This window comes from Tachyglossus aculeatus, chromosome X4 (assembly GCF_015852505.1).
Source record: "Tachyglossus aculeatus isolate mTacAcu1 chromosome X4, mTacAcu1.pri, whole genome shotgun sequence".
In the NCBI taxonomy this organism is placed as follows: Eukaryota; Metazoa; Chordata; class Mammalia; order Monotremata; family Tachyglossidae; genus Tachyglossus; species Tachyglossus aculeatus.
The window spans coordinates 46,781,390-46,799,194 of NC_052098.1; the positions used below are offsets into that span (position 1 = coordinate 46,781,390).

Consider the following 17,805-nt stretch of genomic DNA (forward strand, 5'->3'; position numbering starts at 1 on the left):
AACACACCACGACTATTAGTAGATGTTTGGAGAGGGAGGTGAGACGTGGGTGAAACGAGGTTTGGGGCGCTGCATACGGTGATGCCTGGGAGGCCATCAGAAGTCCTCGCCGGGGTAGCGGGACGAGATGTGCTCAAGCTGCGCCCTCCCCTCCCGGGCTTTGACTCCCTGTTGTTCTCCCTCCGCTCCCCAGGTGAAGGAGATGTCGGCCCCAGCACGCCCGAGTCACAACTGGAAGCGGCCGGTTGAGACCAAGGCCGAGGATGATCCCCTGGACCGCATGATCTCACGCACCGGCTGTGTGGCTTCCCACCACGCCATGCAGGAGTGCATGGCAGAGCACCAGGACTGGAGGCGCTGCCAGCCCCAGGTGCAGGCCTTCAGGGCCTGCATGAACGCACACCAGCAGCGCCGGCACCAGGAGCTGCAGCAGCTGCAGGAGCAGCAGAAAGTTGCCCAGCCCGGCAGCTGATGGAGAAGAGGCTGCAGCGTGGGACGTGCGTGTGGCCAGAGCAGCCGTGCAACTGGCCAGAGAAGGAAGAAAAGGGAGATGAGTAAAGGGAGAAAGTCAGGGTGACAGAGAAGGGAGTGGGAGAAGAAGAAAGCCTGTTGTTGGGTAGGAACCATCTCCATATGTTGCTGATTTGTACTTCCCACGTGCTTAGTACAGTGCTCTGCACACAGTAAGCGCTCAATAAATGTGATTGAATAAAGGAATGAATGAAAGTAGAGCTTAGTCAGGGAAGGCCTCTTGGAGGCGATGTGCCTTCAAAAAGGCTTTGAAAGTGGGAAGAGTAATTATTTGTCAGATATGAGGAGGAGGGGTGTTCCAGGCCAGTGGCAGGAGGTAGGTGAGAAGTTGGCAGCAAGATAGATGAGATCGAGGCACAGTGAGAAGGTTAGCATTAGGGTAGTGAAGAGTGTGGGCTGGGCTGCAGTAAGAGGGTAGCGAGGAGAGGTAGGAGGGGGCAAGGTGATTGAGTGCTTTAAAGCCGATGGTAAGGAGTTTCTGTTTGATGTGGAGGTGGATAGGAAACCACTGGAGGTTCTTGAGGAGTGGGGAAACATGGACTGACCGTTTTTGTAGAAAAACGATCCGGGTAGCAGAGTGAAGTATGGACTGAAGTGGGGAGAGAGAGGAGGCAGGGAGGTCAGTAAGAAGGCTGTTACAGTAATCCAGGTGGGATAGGATAAATCACCGGATTAACGTGGTAGCAGCTTGGATGGAGAGGAAAGGGGTGATTTTAGTGATGTGAAGATTGAACCGACAGGATTTAGAGATGGATTGAATATATGGGCTGAATGAGAGAGAGGAGTCAAGAATAATGCCAACATTACAGACTTGTGAGAAAGGAAGGATGATGGTGCCTTCTACATCGATGGGAAAATCAGGGGCTAGACAGGATTTGGGTGGGAAGATAAGAAGTTCTGTTTTAGATATGTTACGTCTGAGGTAATGGGAGGACATCCAGGTAGAGATATCTTGAAGGTAGGAGGAAATGTGAGACTGCAGAGAGGGAGAGAGATCATGTCTGGAGATGTAGATTTGGGTATCATCCACACAGAGATGGTAGTTAAAGCCACGGGAGTGAATGAGTACTCCAAGGGAGTGGGCTTAGATAGAGAATAGAAGGGGACCCAGAACTGAACCCTGAGAGATACCCACATTTAAGGGGTGGGAGGCAAAGGAGGGGCCTGCAAAAGAGACCGAGAATGAGCAGTCAGAGAGCTAGGAGAAGAACCAGGAGCGGACATTGTCAGCGAAGCCGAGGTTGGATCGTGTTTCCAGGAGAAGGGGGTGGTCGACAGTCTTGAAGGCAGCTGAGGGGTCAAGGAGGATGAGGATGGAGTAGAGGCTGTTGGATTTGACAAGAAGGAGATCATTTGTGTCCCAGCGCTTAGAACAGTGCTTTGCACATAGTAAGCGCTTAATAAATGCCATCATTATTATCATTATTATTGTGACTTTTGAGGGGGTGGTTTCTATGCTGTGAAGGGGACAGAAGCCAGATTGGAGGGGATTAAGGAGAGAATTGGAGGAGAGGAAGTGGTGTAGACAACTGGCTCACGGAGTTTGGGGAGGAAAGGTAGGAGGGAGATGAGGTGGTCAAGGGAGGGTTTTTTAGGATTGGGGAGTCATGGGCATGTTTGAAAGCAGCGGGGAAGAAGCCATTGGCAAGCAAACAGTTGAAGATAGCAGGCTGGAGGGAAGAAGGGGAGGAGGCAAGTGTTTTGATAAGGTGTGAAGGAATGGGGTCAGATGTGCAGGTGGAGGGGTAGATTTTGAGAGAAGGCAGGAGGCGGGGAGGGACTGGGGAGGGGCAGGGGAGATTTTAGGGAGAAAATTTTAGGAGATTTTGATAGTGTCAATTTTCTCAATAAAGTAGGTGGCCAGGTCATTAGGGGCAAGGGATGGGGGAGGTGGGGCGGACAGGGGGTTTGAGGAGGGAGTTGAATATCTGGAACAACTGGTGAGGGCAATGGGGAGCCTCACGCGGGAATATTTTTGGTTAATTTTGCTGCTGAAAGCCCCATATGGGACACCAACTGTGTCCAACCTGCTTAGCTCGCACCTACCCCAGCACTTAATACAGTGCCTGGCACATAGTAGGAACTTAAAAATTACCATTATAAAAAAAAGAATGGGAGACTTGGGATTGTGTCTCCATACTCCATTGCATGGTACTCTCCCAAATGCTTAGTACAGTGCTCTGCACAAAGTAAGTGCTCAATAAATACCATTGATTGATTCCTATTAATGTCCATCTTCCCCTCTAGTCTGAAAGCTCATTGTGGTCAGGGAACGTGTCTACCAACTCATGTAGTGTACTCTCCCAAGCACTTAATATAGTGCTCTGAACATAGTAAGTGCTCAATAGATACCATTGATTAATTGATTGACTGATCGACTGGTGGTAATCTTTCTTATATTTGGGAGGCCTCTTCAGGTAATGATTTCCTCCAGGCATGGCTTTGGCAGATCTGTTCGTGCTTTAGTTGAATTTTGCGATGGGATTTGAAGCGGGGATTTCTATTCTGCTCTCCTGAGAAAACTTGAAGCCCTCAATCTGCCTCTCGTGCCCATTTGAAAGAAAGTAGCCACGAACTCTTAAACTCAATTTTGTTTTCGTATTAGACTGAAGATGGAGTCTCCCATCAAGAGTCAGAGACGAGCAGGCCTGAGAACCTGCAGAAGGGAATCGATCATTGCACCAGAGGCTTGCACTCTCTCCACCTGCACTCTCTCATCCCCGCAAGTCACGTTCCCGGTGGGGCTACAAGCAAGCAGTCTGGCAGGGAGTGTAGCCCATAACAACGTGCACATTCGTTCAATCATATTTATTGAGCACCTACTGTGTGCAGAGCACTGTACTAAGTGCTTAAGTTGTTTGCATGCAGAACCAATTTACAAACCAAAATGATGCTGTGCCCTAGTGCCACAAGCTAGCGGGCTTGGGAGTGTTTATGGTCTTCAACACTCATGTTAGTCAGTTATCCTTCAGAATTTCTGCTGGGCCTGTCCCCCGTGCAGATTGCCCTTGGTGATTCTTCAGTCAGGATCCTTCACCGCTGATGGCAAAACTCCTACAGGCAAAACCAGGATGAGAACTCATGTCTCCAGATCCCCAAAGTGATTCTCTCCCCACTAGACCAACAGCAGGATGTTAGATTAGGATCTGATGTGCAATTCAGTTTGCCCCAACATACCCAACAACAGGTGGAAAACATTTCACAGACTCCACACGGTTCTTGACAGTCCCAAAGATATGCTGCACGTTCGGCAGCTAATGCTACGAGGATTTCCTACTAGTACTTTTATCGCAAGCAGCGTGGAAGGGTTAGATGGGAAAGTCATGCAGTTAGGTTATTTTTGCTATGAGATTGCATCCTCATTTATCAATCAATCAATCGATGGTATTTGTTGAGCACTTTTTGTGTGCAGAGCACTGTGCTAAGTGCTAGGGAGAGTACAATACAATGGAGTTGGTAGATACGTTCCCTGCCCACAGTGAGCTTACAGTCTAGAGGGGGAAACAGACATTAACGTAAATAAATAAATGATGGATATGTACATAAGCACTGTGGGGCAAATACCAAATGCTCAAAGGGCACAGATCAAGTGCATAGATGACACAGAGGGTGAGGAAATCAGGGAAAATGAGGCTTAGTTGGGGAAGGCCTCTTGGAGGAGATGTGACCCTAATAAGGCTTTGAAGGTAGAGAGAGTGGTGGTGTGTTGTATATGGAGGGGGAGGGAGTTCCAAGCCAGAGGGAGGATGTGGGAAAGGGGTTGGCGGCGAGATAGATTCATTCATTCAATCGTATTTACTGAGCGCTTTCTGTGTGCAGAGCACTGTACTAAGCGCTTGGGAAGTCCAAGTTGGCAACATATAGAGACGGTCCCTACCCAACAGTGGGCTCACAGTCTAGAAGGGATGAAATCAGGGCACTGTGAGCAGGCTGGTGCTAGAGGAACAGTGTGTTTGTGCTGGGCTGTAGTGGGAGATCAGTGAAGTACGGTGGGGGGTGGTGGTAAGCTGATTGTGTGCTATAAAGGAGTTTCTGTTCGATGCAGAAGTGGATGGGCAACTACTGGAGGTTCTTGAGGAGTGGGGAGTCATGGACTGAACCTTTTTTAGAAAAATGATCCAGGCCGCAGGGTGAAATATGGACAGGAGTGGGGAGAGACAGGAGGCAGGGAGGTCAGTGAAGAGGTAGATACAGTAGTAAAGGCGGGATAGGATAAATGCTTGGATCAGCATAGTAGCAGTTTGGATGGAGAGGAAAGTGAAAGTAGGTGAAAGTAGAACCTACAGGATATAGTGACAGACTGAATATATGAGGTGTATGAGAGAGATAAGTCAAGGACAATGCCAAGGCTTGCGAGATAGGGAGGATAATGGTATTGTCAACAGTGAGGGGAAAGATGGGGAGGACAGGGTTTGGGGGGGAAGATAAGGAGTTCTGTTTTGAATATGTTTAGTTTGAGGTGTCAGCGGGACATCCAGGTAGCTATGTCCTGAAGGCAGGAGGAAATGTGAGACTGAAGAGAAGGAGAGAGGTCAGGAGAAGAAGAAGAAAGGTCAGGGCTGGAGATGTAGATTTGGGAATCATAGATGTCTTTGAATTATCCTGGGAGTCCACTCATTAAGCAGTAGTAATAGTAATGGGAAGCAGCATGGCGTAGTGGATAGAGCACGGCTCTGCCACTTCTTTGCTGTGTGGCCTTGGGCAAGTCATTTCACTTCTCTTTGATTCAGTTCCCTCATCTGTAAAATGGGGATTAAGACGGTGAGCCCCACGTGGGACAGGGACTGTGTCCAACTCCCTTTGCTTATATCTAACCCAGCGCTTAGTAAAGTACCTGGCACAAAGTAAACGCTTAACACATACCATTATTATTATTATTGTTATTATATCTAGTAGTGCTTGGCTAAATGTCTAATACCCAACTTTCTTATACTTTACCATTACTGAATACAGTACTGTGCACACTGTGAGAGCTTAATACATATTATTACTAAGACATACTATTACTACAGCTTAACAAATACCATTGTATTTTATTATTAATTAATTATTAATTATTATTAGTCAGACCTCAGTGCAGGCTCAGAGGCACAGACTGAAAATGTTTGTGATGTGAATAGTTGCAGTGAGGAAAGCATTCAAAAGTTAAAAAGGAGAATGCAGATTCTCACAACCCAGTTCTGTGTTGGATCTCCTTCACCAGTGTTTCTTCTAACCCCTTCCTAGTTAGTAAGTTAGTAGTAGTATCTTCATCTTTTTAGTGTGGGCTCAAATTCCACCCAAACTTCAGAAATAAAACAGGCGCAAATCTACGACAAGTTGAAAGGACACTCTAGCTATGTAAAATGCAATGTATTAATGTATTAGCTAGAAAGAAATTATGTAAACGACCACGTTTGTCAGTCACTGGAGGGTTTAGGCAAGCACTGGGTACTTTACCTGATCATATTCAGTTTGTGTTAATAAAATGCTGCTCTCTGGTGCTCATTTGTAAAAAGGCAGAATTAACCGTGCAATATAGCAGAGGGCTTAAGGCTGGGCCCACTTAACCATTACAGTCTTTAAAGCAGGTAAATCCTGCCACCACCGTATGGCAATGCAGGTCCCAGCTTCACTACCTCCCCTCATCTGCCTGTCTTCATATCAACCCAACAGCTTCCCTCAACAGCTATGTACTTATGCCCATCCTTGGCCCTTATGTATATATGCATATTCAGTTTGTACATTCCATTTTAAATTCTGATTTATTTTGATATTTCATCCTGGCATGTTCACTCTATTCCCCATCTGATCCTTGCTTTCCTTCTCGCTCCTACTATCTGTAAATATTTTGTAAGTCTGTCTCCCCCTTTAGATTATATGCTCCTCAAGAGCAATCAACCAATCAATCAATTGTATTTATTGAGCGCTTACTGCGTGCGGAGCACTGTACTAAGTGCTTGGGAAGTACAAGTTGGCAACATATAGAGACGGTCCCAACCCAACAGTAGGCTCACAGTCTAGAAGGGGGAGACAGAGAACAAAACAAAACGTACTAACAAAATAAAATAAATAGAATAGATATGTAGAAGTAAAATAAATAAATAAATAGAGTAATAAATATGTACAAACATATATACATATATACAGGTGCTGTGGGGAAGGGAAGGAGGTAAGATGGGGGGATGGAGAGGGGGACGAGGGGGACAGGAAGGAAGGGGCTCAGTCTGGGAAGGCCTCCTGGAGGAGGTGAACTCTCAGTAGGGCCTTGAAGGGAGGAAGAGAGCTAGCTTGGCGGATGGGCAGAGGGAGGGCATTCCAGGCCCAGGGGATGACGTGGGCTGGGGGTCGACGGCAGGACAGGCGAGAACGAGGCACGGTGAGGAGCAAGGAGGGTATGTTTTACTTCTGTTACGTTCATTCATTCAATCACATTTATTGAGCACTTCCTGTGTGCAGAGCAATGTACTAAGCGCTTGGGAAGTACAAGTTGGCAACATATAGAGATGGTCCCTACCCAACACTTTCCCAATGATAATAATAATAATAATTGTGGTATTTGTTAAGCACTTACTGTGTGCCAAGCACTGTACTAAACTCCGGGGTAAATACAAGACAATCAGGTCCCACATGGGGCTCACAGTCAAAGTAGGAGGGAGAACAGGTATTGAATCCCCATTTTCCAGATGAGTGCTCAGTAAATACCATTGAAGAAATATCACCTTCTCCCTTGACAAGGGGCTCTAGAAAGAAGGCTCCTCTTTTCTGGCAGCCAAACCTTTGCCCCATGGCAACAAGGCAGAAGAGAGGAGGCTAGAGACTCTTCCCTCGCCCATTTTTTAATGGTATTTGTTAAGTACTTACTATGTGTCAAACACTGTTCTTAGCCCCGGGGTAGGTACAAGTTAATTAGGTCAGACACAGTCTCTGTCCTGCATGAGATAGTCTAAGTAGGAGGAAGAACAGGTATTCCATCTCCATTTTATAGTTGAGGGAACTGAGGCACTGAAAAGCTAAGTGACTTGCCCACAGTCACACAGCAAGTAATTGGCAGAGCCGGGATTAAAACCCAGGTCCTCTGACTCCCGGGCCTGTGCTCTTTCCATTAGGCCATGCTGCTTCTTCTCGGTCAGCCACGGTTCAAAAACGAACCACCAGACTTGGGGATGTAACCACACGCAGCTCAACTGAGTAATCGACTGGTGCTGGCAATTAAGATTATTCAGTCACACCTGGGTGAATTCAGCTGCAAAACCTGCATGCAGATGCAGAACAACCCCCTCCATCCCCTGTGCTGCTGGTTGGCAAATTCGAACAATTTAGGGGTATATAACGCTATTTAAATGATTCGGATTAGGAGAAAAAAGGGTTGGTACAGAATTTTAGAATGTTCTTGGCTTGGCAGCACGTTACTAACTGGTCCAGAGACATCTTACGAGGAGGGGAAGGAATGGAAATCCATTGCTTAGTGCCTGGCTTCAGATGGCGGTACGTGAGAATGGCAAGCCGCATAGCTGTGGCAGATCTGCCGTCAACACAGTGGGAACTAACAGTTCAGGACCATGACAGTTGAGCTGACACTCTCAAAAGCAATTGTCACATATTGACCAACTTACAGGTGGGTTTATTTTTGGTGGAAGCTGAAGAGCGAAAGGCGACCCAAAGTCCTTCCATTTCAAGGGAGTCGAGCCATTGAAAAGCTCCAGGTTGTCTGGTAGCCATAAATTCTTCTACTGGTGGCCCTTTAAGCCAGGGTGTATTCTATCCTCTAATCAGCCATGACCCCTCTCGGGGTCACACTTGGAGAGTTTCCAGTCCTCTACCAGTCTCGACTATGGGAGGGAGAGTCAAGCAGAGGCATATCCATTTCATTCCTAGCTTGGTCAGTGGCTAGTGAGAGGACAGCAATCTGCTACAGATCAAAACTCACCTGTGCTGGGCACCAGCGGCATGGGTGAGAGTCGAGGGTGGAGACTCGAGTTTACTGCACGGAAGGAGGCAATGGTATAAACCACTTCTGTATTTTTACCAAGGAAAGTCTATGGATATACTACCAGAACGATCGCAGATGGAGGTGGGGCATCCTGGTAGATGTGTCCACGGTGTCGCGATGGGTCGGAGATGACTCCGCAGCATAAGACAAGGCAAGAAGAGCAAAAGGTGGTCCAAAATTCTTCCATTTCAAGTGAGTTGAGCCACTGAAATACACCATGTTGTCCGGTACCCATAAATTCTTCCACTGGTGGTCCCTTAAGCTGGTAAGTGTTCTATCCTCTGATTGGTCATGAACCTTAAAAAATTGCGATTGTTAAGCCCTTGTTATGTGCCAGGCACTGTACTAAGCATCCAGGTAGAAACAAGATAGTCAGGTTGGACACAGTCCATGTCCCACATGGGGTTCACAGTCTTAATCCCCATTTTACAGAGGAGGAAGCTGATGCACAAAGAGATTAAGTGACTTGCTCAAAGGCACACAGCTGACAAGTGGTGAAGCAGGATTGGAACCCAGTTCCTCAGACTCCCAGGCCTTTTTCCACTAGGTCATGCTGCTTTTCTGACACAAAGCCGGCCAAAGGAAAGTGAGGAGAGAGGTCACACAGTGAGCACCACCCCAAATTCACAAGAGAATCAGTCTCACTTTTTTATGATATTTGTTAAGCACTTACCATGTTCCAGGCACTGTACTAAGCAATGGGGGTAGATACAAGATCATCGGATTAATAATAATAATAATCATAATGGCATTTATTAAGCGCTTACTATGTGAAAAGCACTGTTCTGAGCGCTGGGGAGGTTACAAGGTGATCAGGAGGCAATGGTATAAACCACTTCTGCATTTTTACCAAGAAAAGTCTATGGATATACTACCAGAATGATCGCAGATGGAGGTGGGGCATCCTGGGAGATGTGTCCACGGTGTCACGATGGGTCGGAGATGACTCCACAGCATAAGACAAGGCAAGACGAGCAAAAGGTGGTCCAAAATCCTTCCATTTCAAGGGAGTTGAGCCATTGAAAAACACCATGTTGTCCGACACCCATAAATTCTTCTACTGGTGGGCCCTTAAGCTGGGAAGTGTTCTATCCTCTGATTGGTCATGAACCTTAAAAACTTGTGATTGTTAAGCCCTTATTATTGTGCCAGGCACTGTACTAAGCATCCAGGTAGAAACAAGATAATCAGGTGAGTCCCACGGGGGGCTCACAGTCTTAATCCCCATTTTACAGATGAGGTAACTGAGGCACAGAGAAGTGAAGTGACTTGCCCAAAGTCACAGAGCTGACAATTGGCAGAGCCGGGATTTGAACCCATGACCTCTGACTCCAAAAACCCGTGCTCTTTCCACTGAGCCACGCTGCTTCTCCAAGGGATTGGATACAGTCCCTATCCCTGATAGGGCTCACAGTCTTAATCCCCATTTTAAAGGTGAGGTAATTTAGGCACATAAAAGGGAAGTTACTTGCCCAAGGTCACACAGCAGACAAGTGGCAGAGCCGGATTAGAACTCAGGTCCTCTGTCTCCCAGGCCCTTATTCTTTTATATTAATGTCTGTCTCCCCCTCTCACCTCTCAGGGTTGCACCTGGAGAGTTTCCAGTCCTCTGCCAGTCTCGACTATGGGAGAGAGAGTCGAGCAGAGGCGTACCCATTCCATTCCTAGCTTGGGCAGTGGCTAGCGAGTGGAAGGCCATCTGCTACAGGTCAAAACTCACCTGTGCTGGGCAGCAGCGGGCATGGGAGAGAGCCGAGGGCAGAGACCGACGTTTACTTTCTGTAAGGAGGCAATGATAAACCACTTCCACACTTCCATATTTTTACCAAGAAAATTCTATGGATACACTACCAGAACGATCGTAAGTGGAGGTGGGGCGTTCTGGGAGAGATGTGTGGCGTAGTGGAAAGAGCCCAGGCTTGGGAGTCAGAGGTCGTGGGTTCTAATCCCGACTGTGCCACTTGTCTGCTCTGTGACCTTGGGCAAGTCACTTAACTTCTCTGTGCCTCAGTTCCCTCGTCTGTAAAATGGGGATTAAGACTGTGAGCCCCATGTGGGACAACCTGGTTACCTTGTATTTACCCCAGCGTTTAGAACAGTGCTTGGCACATAATAAGTGCTTAACAAATACCACTATTATTATCATTATTTGTCCATGGCATCACTATGGGTTGGACACGACTCGACAGGCCTGGAATGCCCTCCCTCTGCCCATCCGCCAAGCTAGCTCTCTTCCTCCCTTCAAGGCCCTACTGAGAGCTCACCTCCTCCAGGAGGCCTTCCCAGACTGAGCCCCTTCCTTCCTCTCCCCCTCGTCCCCCTCTCCATCCCCCCATCTTACCTTCTTCCCTTCCCCACAGCACCTGTATATATGTATATATGTTTGTACATATTTATTACTCTATTTATTTTACTTGTACATATCTATTCTATTTTATTTTGTTAGTATGTTTGGTTTTGTTCTCTGTCTCCCCCTTTTAGACTGTGAGCCCACTGTTGGGTAGGGACTGTCTCTATATGTTGCCAACTTGTACTTCCCAAGCGCTTAGTACAGTGCTCTGCACACAGTAAGCGCTCAATAAATACAATTGATGATGATGACAGCATAAGACAACAACAATTCCCCCTCTAGACTATAAGCTCCTTGTGGACAGGGAATGTGTCTGTTTATTGAATGATTGATTGATTGATTATTGTTGTATCGTACTCTCCCAAGTGCTTAGTACAGTGTTGTACATTCATTCATTCATTCAATCGTATTTATTGAGCGCTTACTGTGTGCAGAGCACTGTACTAAGCGCTTGGGAAGTCCAAGTTGGCAACATATAGAGACGGTCCCTACCCAACAGTGGGCTCACAGTCTAGAAGGGGGAGACAGAGAACAAAACAAAACATATTAACAAAATAAAATAAATAGAATAAATATGTACAAATAAAATAAATAGAGTAATAAATCCGTACAAACATATATACATATATACAGGTGCTGTGGGGAGGGGAAGGAGGTAAGGCGGCGGGGGGGGGGGATGAAGAGGGGAAGGAGTAAGCACTCAATAAATACGCTTGACTGACAGACCGACACTAGGCCATGGTACACTTGATTATTATTTAGGACATATTGAGGAACAATGCTGTTTTGAACACCTAGGTCCTTGTTAAGCCATTGACCAAAGCAGCTGTACGCAAAGTGAAGTAGGAATCACGTGATTATTTTTTGAGTTGAAGACCATCTCAAAGTTATTCTGGATCATTTAAGACCAAAAAAACAAAACCAAAAACCAAAAACCACTTTGTCTGAATTATCCACACCTGTTCCCCAGAGACTAGCAGAATTTCAGGGAATATCAGAATCAGAAGAGAAGCAGCATGGCCTAGTGGAAAGAGCTTGGGCCTGGGACCAGAGGACCTGGGTTCTTATTCCGGCTCCACCACTGAGCTGCCATGTAACCTTGGTCACGTCAATTAACTTCTCTGTGCCTCAGTTCCCTCATTTGCAAAATGGAGATTCAATGCTTGTTCTCTCTCCTACTTAGACTGTGAGCCCCATGTGGGACCTGGTTATCTTGTAACTACCCCAGTGCTTAGTACAGTGCTCGGCACATAATAAGTAATAATAATAATAATAATGGCATTTATTAAGCGCTTACTATGTGCAAAGCACTGTTCTAAGCCCTGGGGAGGTTACCAGGTGATCAGGTTGTCCCTCGTGGGGCTCACAGTCTTAATTCCCATTTTACAGATGAGATAACTGAGACACAGAGAAGTGTAGCAACTTGCCCAAAGTCACACAGCTGACAAGTGGTGGAGCTGGGATTTGAACTCATGACCTCTGACTCCAAAGCCCGGGCTTTTTCCACTGAGCCGCGCTGCTTAACAAATACCACAATCATTATTGTTATTGTTAGAATTTACCAAATGTTTGCTCATCCTGTTAAGATCTGGAGTAAATTGGGTCAACCAACCGATCAATCACATTTATTGAGCACGTACTGCATGCAGAGCACTGTACTAAGCTTGGGAGTGTGCAATATAACAGAGTTAATGGACACATTCCCTGCCCACAATAAGCTTGCAGTCTGGAAGATGCGATTTCAAAACCTAAAAAACAAATAACTGTTTCATTAGAAAGTTTGAAAACCAAAATTTCAGTAATGAAAATGTTTGTGGCTCTATCAGACACATGAAGGGGCCTGGCAGATGGTCATCATCAATCGTATTTATTGAGCGCTTACTGTGTGCAGAGCACTGTACTAAGCGCTTGGGAAGTACAAGTTGGCAACATATAGAGACAGTCCCTACCCAACAGTGGGCTCACAGTCTAAAAGGTGGTCATCATCATCATCATCAATCGTATTTATTGAGCGCTTACTATGTGCAGAGCACTGTACTAAGCGCTTGGGAAGTACAAATTGGCAACATATAGAGACAGTCCCTACCCAACAGTGGGCTCACAGTCTAAAAGGGGGAGACAGAGAACAAAACCAAACATACTAACAAAATAAAATAAATAGAATAGATATGTACAAATAAAATAAATAAATAAATCCCCAACTGCGCATGCATATCTGGAGGTGAGACCCAGAGAGAGAAGTGTTTCGAGGAGGTCCCTGGGGCTAGAGAAGCGGCCCACTCCTCCATTTAGGCCCATATCTCTTCTATTTTAAAGCCTTGATAGTGATATTAATGATCAGTCTTATTTAGTATTAATTTAAATATTTAGTAGTGATCACCATGTTATTTGACTATCCCAGTAGGTCGTCAAAAGTGAAATTTCCAGGGCCCAGGTAAAGAACAAGTAGTGGTGAGAGTGGTCTCAGAAGCATCTTGGCCACTCTACCATAATAATAATGATAATTTATTAAGCGCTTACTATGTGCAAAGCACTGTTCTGAGCACTGGGGAGGTTACAAGGTGATCAGGTTGTCCCACGGGGGGCTCACAGTCTTAATCCCCATTTTACAGATGAGGGAACTGAGGCACAGAGAAGTGAAGTGACTTGCCCAAGGTCACACAGCAGACATGTGGCAGAGCTGGGATTCGAACCCATGACCTCTGACTCCAAAGCCCGGGCTCTTTCCACTGAGCCACGCTGCTTCTCTAAGAACTGCAGTGACACACTTGACAGTGTCTATAAGAGCTAATAACAATGGTGGCATTTGTTAAGCACTTACTATACGTTAAGCACTCTACTAAGCACTGGAGTAGCACAAGATAATCCTGTTGGACCCAGTCCCTGTCTCTGATAGGCTCATAGTCTAGGAAAGAGAACAGATATCAAATCCCCATTTGACAGATGAGGAAACTGAGGCAGAGAGCAGCTAAGTGACTTGCCCAAGGTCATACAGCAAGCAACTGGCAGAGCTGGGACTAGAACCCAGGTCCTCTGACTCCAGGCTCTGGCTCCTTCCACTATGCCGCACTTCTTCCCTGTACCTGTATATATGTATATATGTTTGTACATATTTATTACGCTATTTATTTATTTATTTTATTTGTACATATCTATTCTATTTATTTTATTTTTTTAATATGTTTGGTTTTGTTCTCTGTCTCCCCCTTCTAGACTGTGAGCCCACTGTTGGGTAGGGACCGTCTCTATATGTTGCCAACTTGGACTTCCCAAGCACTTAGTACAGTGCTCTGCACACAGTAAGTGCTCAATAAGTACGATTGATTGATTGATTGATTGGAACAGCCAAAGCACTATAAAAGGCTGCGAGTCAGATTTTGGCCATGATTGATATAGAGAGTATCAAATCAGATCATTTTAAATTGATACAAGAAACAGGCAACATAGGACAGTGAGTATGCTCCTTTAACTTGCCCCCAAGTCAAAAAGGAAGGTAGTGATATTTCTTCTTCATACCCCAGTACTCCCCTCCCCATCCCGCCCCCGCCTTACCTCCTTCCCCTCCCCACAGCACCTGTATATATGTATATATGTTTGTACATATTTATTACTCTAGTTATTTATTTATTTTACTTGTACATATTTATTCTATTTATTTTATTTGGTGTATATGTTTTGTTCTCTGTCTCCCCCTTCTAGACTGTGAGCCCTCTGTTGGGTAGAGACCATCTCTATATGTTGCCAACTTGGACTTCCCAAGCGCTTAGTACAGTGCTCTGCACACAGTAAGCGCTCAATAAATATGATTGATTGAATGAATGAATGAAAGAATACTGGATCTCCATAGGATCTCACTGTGATATTTTTCAGGGAGGCTAGGAAAGGAAAACATTGTAACAGGGACTTCGTTTATGAAGAAAATTCCATGTCTTAGATTGTTTGTGGTTTCTTCAACCTAAAGATTTGGTTTGGAGGTTATCCTCATAATTACTTACTTCGGGAGTTTTCAAATACTTTTCCAGTTATGCTTTAACACAGAACTCTGGGGAAAGTTCCAAGACTGCTAAAATAAAGAGAGCTTCCAGTTAGTTGACAGACATGGACTTCTCTTATTCTTCTTCCGCGGAAACGCCCAAGTAACTGGGACCGCTTCAGCAGCCTCTTCTGCTGTTGTTCTAAGATGGCTCCAATGTACTAGAAGCCATTAAAGTTAAACCTACTGGACGCAACTAGAGCCAAGCCCTTCCTTCCACAGGAGCAGAGACTGGACAGAAGTGAAGAGTCATGTTTTCATTGTCATTAACTGATATTCTTTTATTCCATATCTCTGTCCTCCCCCGGTTAAATTGTGTGTCGGGGGCCGTGTCTTAATTTGAATTTCTTTAGTCAGTGGCATTTATTGAGCGCTAGCTGTATACAGAGTACTGGACTAAGTGCTTGGGAAAGTACAATAGAGTTGGTAGACACAATCTCTTTTATTTGTAATTCTTGTAATTTTCCCGGCATCTAGTTTGTGACTTTGCCTATTTTAAGCACAAAATATCAATGTTAGTATTGATAATGGCACAATTGTAAAAATCAATACACTGCATGCAAATTGAAAGGAATAGTCTCCGGCTCAAACCGCAGTACTATGGTGAAGTGGGAACTGCAGGAAGCGGTCGGGCCTAGGTATTTCTGAGTCCTTGAAGGAGTCTGTTCCTGAGTCTTCATTCTCTTCCCCGAGCTCTTTCTCCCAACCGGGGGGAGAATATTTTGCAGTAAAATGAGAACAATTATTATATCATTTACTAAGGCTTACTACGTGCTGGGGTAGATACAAAGTTGCCAGTGAACCCTTATGGGGCTCACAGTTGATTTTATCCCCATTTCACAGATGAGGACACTGAGGCCCAGAGAAATGAATAGGCTTGCTCAAGGTCACACAGCCGGTGGATGGCAGAGCCAGGGCTAGAACCCGGGTCTCCCGACCCCTGGTCTTTTTCTCTGATTTGTACAGGCACTTCCAATCAGTCAGTGACAGTCCTGGGACTGGAGGTCTAGTCCTCTAAACACAGAAGGCAACATGCAATCTCCACTTTTGCAATGTGTACCAACAAGGAAGCATAAAACATTATCCACGACAAGAAAAGTGGGTCTGATACTAGTTCCAAAGAGGGGAGCAGGCTCGTAGAGCTAGGAATCCAGAACACTCTGGGCTTCCTCTGTCCAAAGCCTTCCCCATTTTTAACCTGCCCTGGCCAGAGGATTTGCAAAGGCAGATCTGGTAAAGACCAGAAGGAAGGTGAGCTGGCATGTTCTGTCCTTTGGTCAATCAATCAATCGGCTTTACTGAGCACCTACTGTGTGCAGAGAGCACTGTACTGAGAATTAGGGGGAGTGCAGTAGAAGTAGAAAAGACAATCCCTACCTTCAAGGAACTGGGAGACAGAAATCAAATAATTTTATTAAGAAGTAGTGGCTCCACCATTTGCTGGCCATGTGGCCTTAGGCAAGTCATGTAACTTCTCGCTGCCTTAGTTTCTTCTAGACCGTGAGCCCACCTTCTAGACTGTGAGCCCACTGTTGGGTAGGGACTGTCTCTATATGTTGCCAACTTGTACTTCCCAAGCGCTTAGTACAGTGCTCTGCACACAGTAAGCGCTCAATAAATACGATTGATTGATTTCCTCATCTGTAATATGGTGATTAAATACCTGTTCTCTTCCCCCTTACCCTGTGAGCCTTGTGGGGGACAGGGACGATGTCCAATGCAGTTATCCTGTATCTACCTCAGCACTTGGCACATAGTGAGCATTTCACAAATACCCCAATTATTACTAATAATTGTCAAATAATAAGAAATGATCAAATAGAGTGTGTAAATTGATATGTACAAAACTGCTACGAGGGGTGCGGGTTGTGAGTGCCAAAGTATTGAGGCGGTGCACAAGCATTGTGATGATAGTTGAGAGGACACAATTTGGAGAGTCAAAAAATAACTTGGGAAAACCTTCCTGGAGATGTGGGAGTTCGGGAGGGCTTTGAAGAGGGGGAGAATTATGGTCGGATGGATTTGAAGGGGGAGGGAATTCCTGGCAAGGGAAAAAATGCACTGGACTCCAGGTTCCATGGGTGACGTCACCAGTGACACAGTCCATCTGCTTCCTCTAGGGAAGCAGGCTTCCGCCCTTTCCATGTTCCGGCCAGTTAACTCCTAACATCCTCTAGACTGTAAGCCCGTTGTGGGCAGGGAATGTATCTGCTTATTGTTGCGCCGTACTCTCCCAAGTGCTTAGCACAGTGCTCTGCACACAGTAAGCGCTCAATAAATATGATTGAATGAATGAATAAATCTTGGAAGTCCATTTAGAGGCTCGTCGAGCAACAAGTGCCACGATCTCTATATTCCCTTTCATAGCAATTGGATTAAAATACCAGTACATCCATCCCCAGGATATCTTTGTATTAGGAAATTAAGTCTAGCCAGCACTAACCTCCATAATTCATGGTATTTACGGTATTTGTTAAGTGCTTACTGTGTGCCAGGCACTGTAATAAGTGCTGGGGTAGGTGAGTCCCCTGTGGGACAACCTGATCACCTTGTAACCTCCCCAGCGCTTAAAACAGTGCTTTGCACACAGTAAGCACTTAATAAATGCCATTATTATCATTACAAGCTAAATGGGTTGGACACAGACCATGTCCCACATGGGGTTCACAGTATTAATCCCCGTTTTACAGGTGTGTTAACTGAGGCCCAGGGAAGTTAAGTGACTTGCCCCAGGTCGTACAGCAGACAAGTGGCGGAGCCTGGATTAGAACCCAGGTCCTTCTGATTCCCAGGCCGGGCTCTATCCATTAGTCCACACTGCCTCCCATGAAGGGTACTGACATAGAAAGCCACTGATATCAGGCCAAAGTCCAGAGGCGCTAGTTTTTTAACCTACTCTATACCGTGAGGCACATTCAA

General features: G+C 45.7%; 1 protein-coding gene and 1 non-coding gene across 2 annotated transcripts; both read left to right on the plus strand.

Moving 5' to 3' along the window:
- Positions 1 to 202: 202 nt before the first annotated feature.
- On the plus strand, positions 203 to 535 carry LOC119948211 (cytochrome c oxidase assembly factor 4 homolog, mitochondrial-like). The gene has a single exon (XM_038770119.1). The coding sequence runs from the start codon at positions 203 to 205 to the stop codon at positions 470 to 472; it is 270 nt and encodes an 89-aa protein (XP_038626047.1). The 3' UTR covers positions 473 to 535.
- Positions 536 to 10,075: 9,540 nt separating this feature from the next.
- Positions 10,076 to 10,213, plus strand: LOC119948302. The gene has a single exon (XR_005456708.1). It is a non-coding gene; the product is annotated as a small nucleolar RNA SNORA7 (small nucleolar RNA).
- Positions 10,214 to 17,805: the final 7,592 nt, after the last annotated feature.

What these genes read in the sequence shown, in the direction of transcription:
- LOC119948211 (XM_038770119.1), top strand. Translation starts at nt 203, where the DNA reads ATGTCGGCCCCAGCACGCCCGAGTCACAACTGGAAGCGGCCGGTTGAG.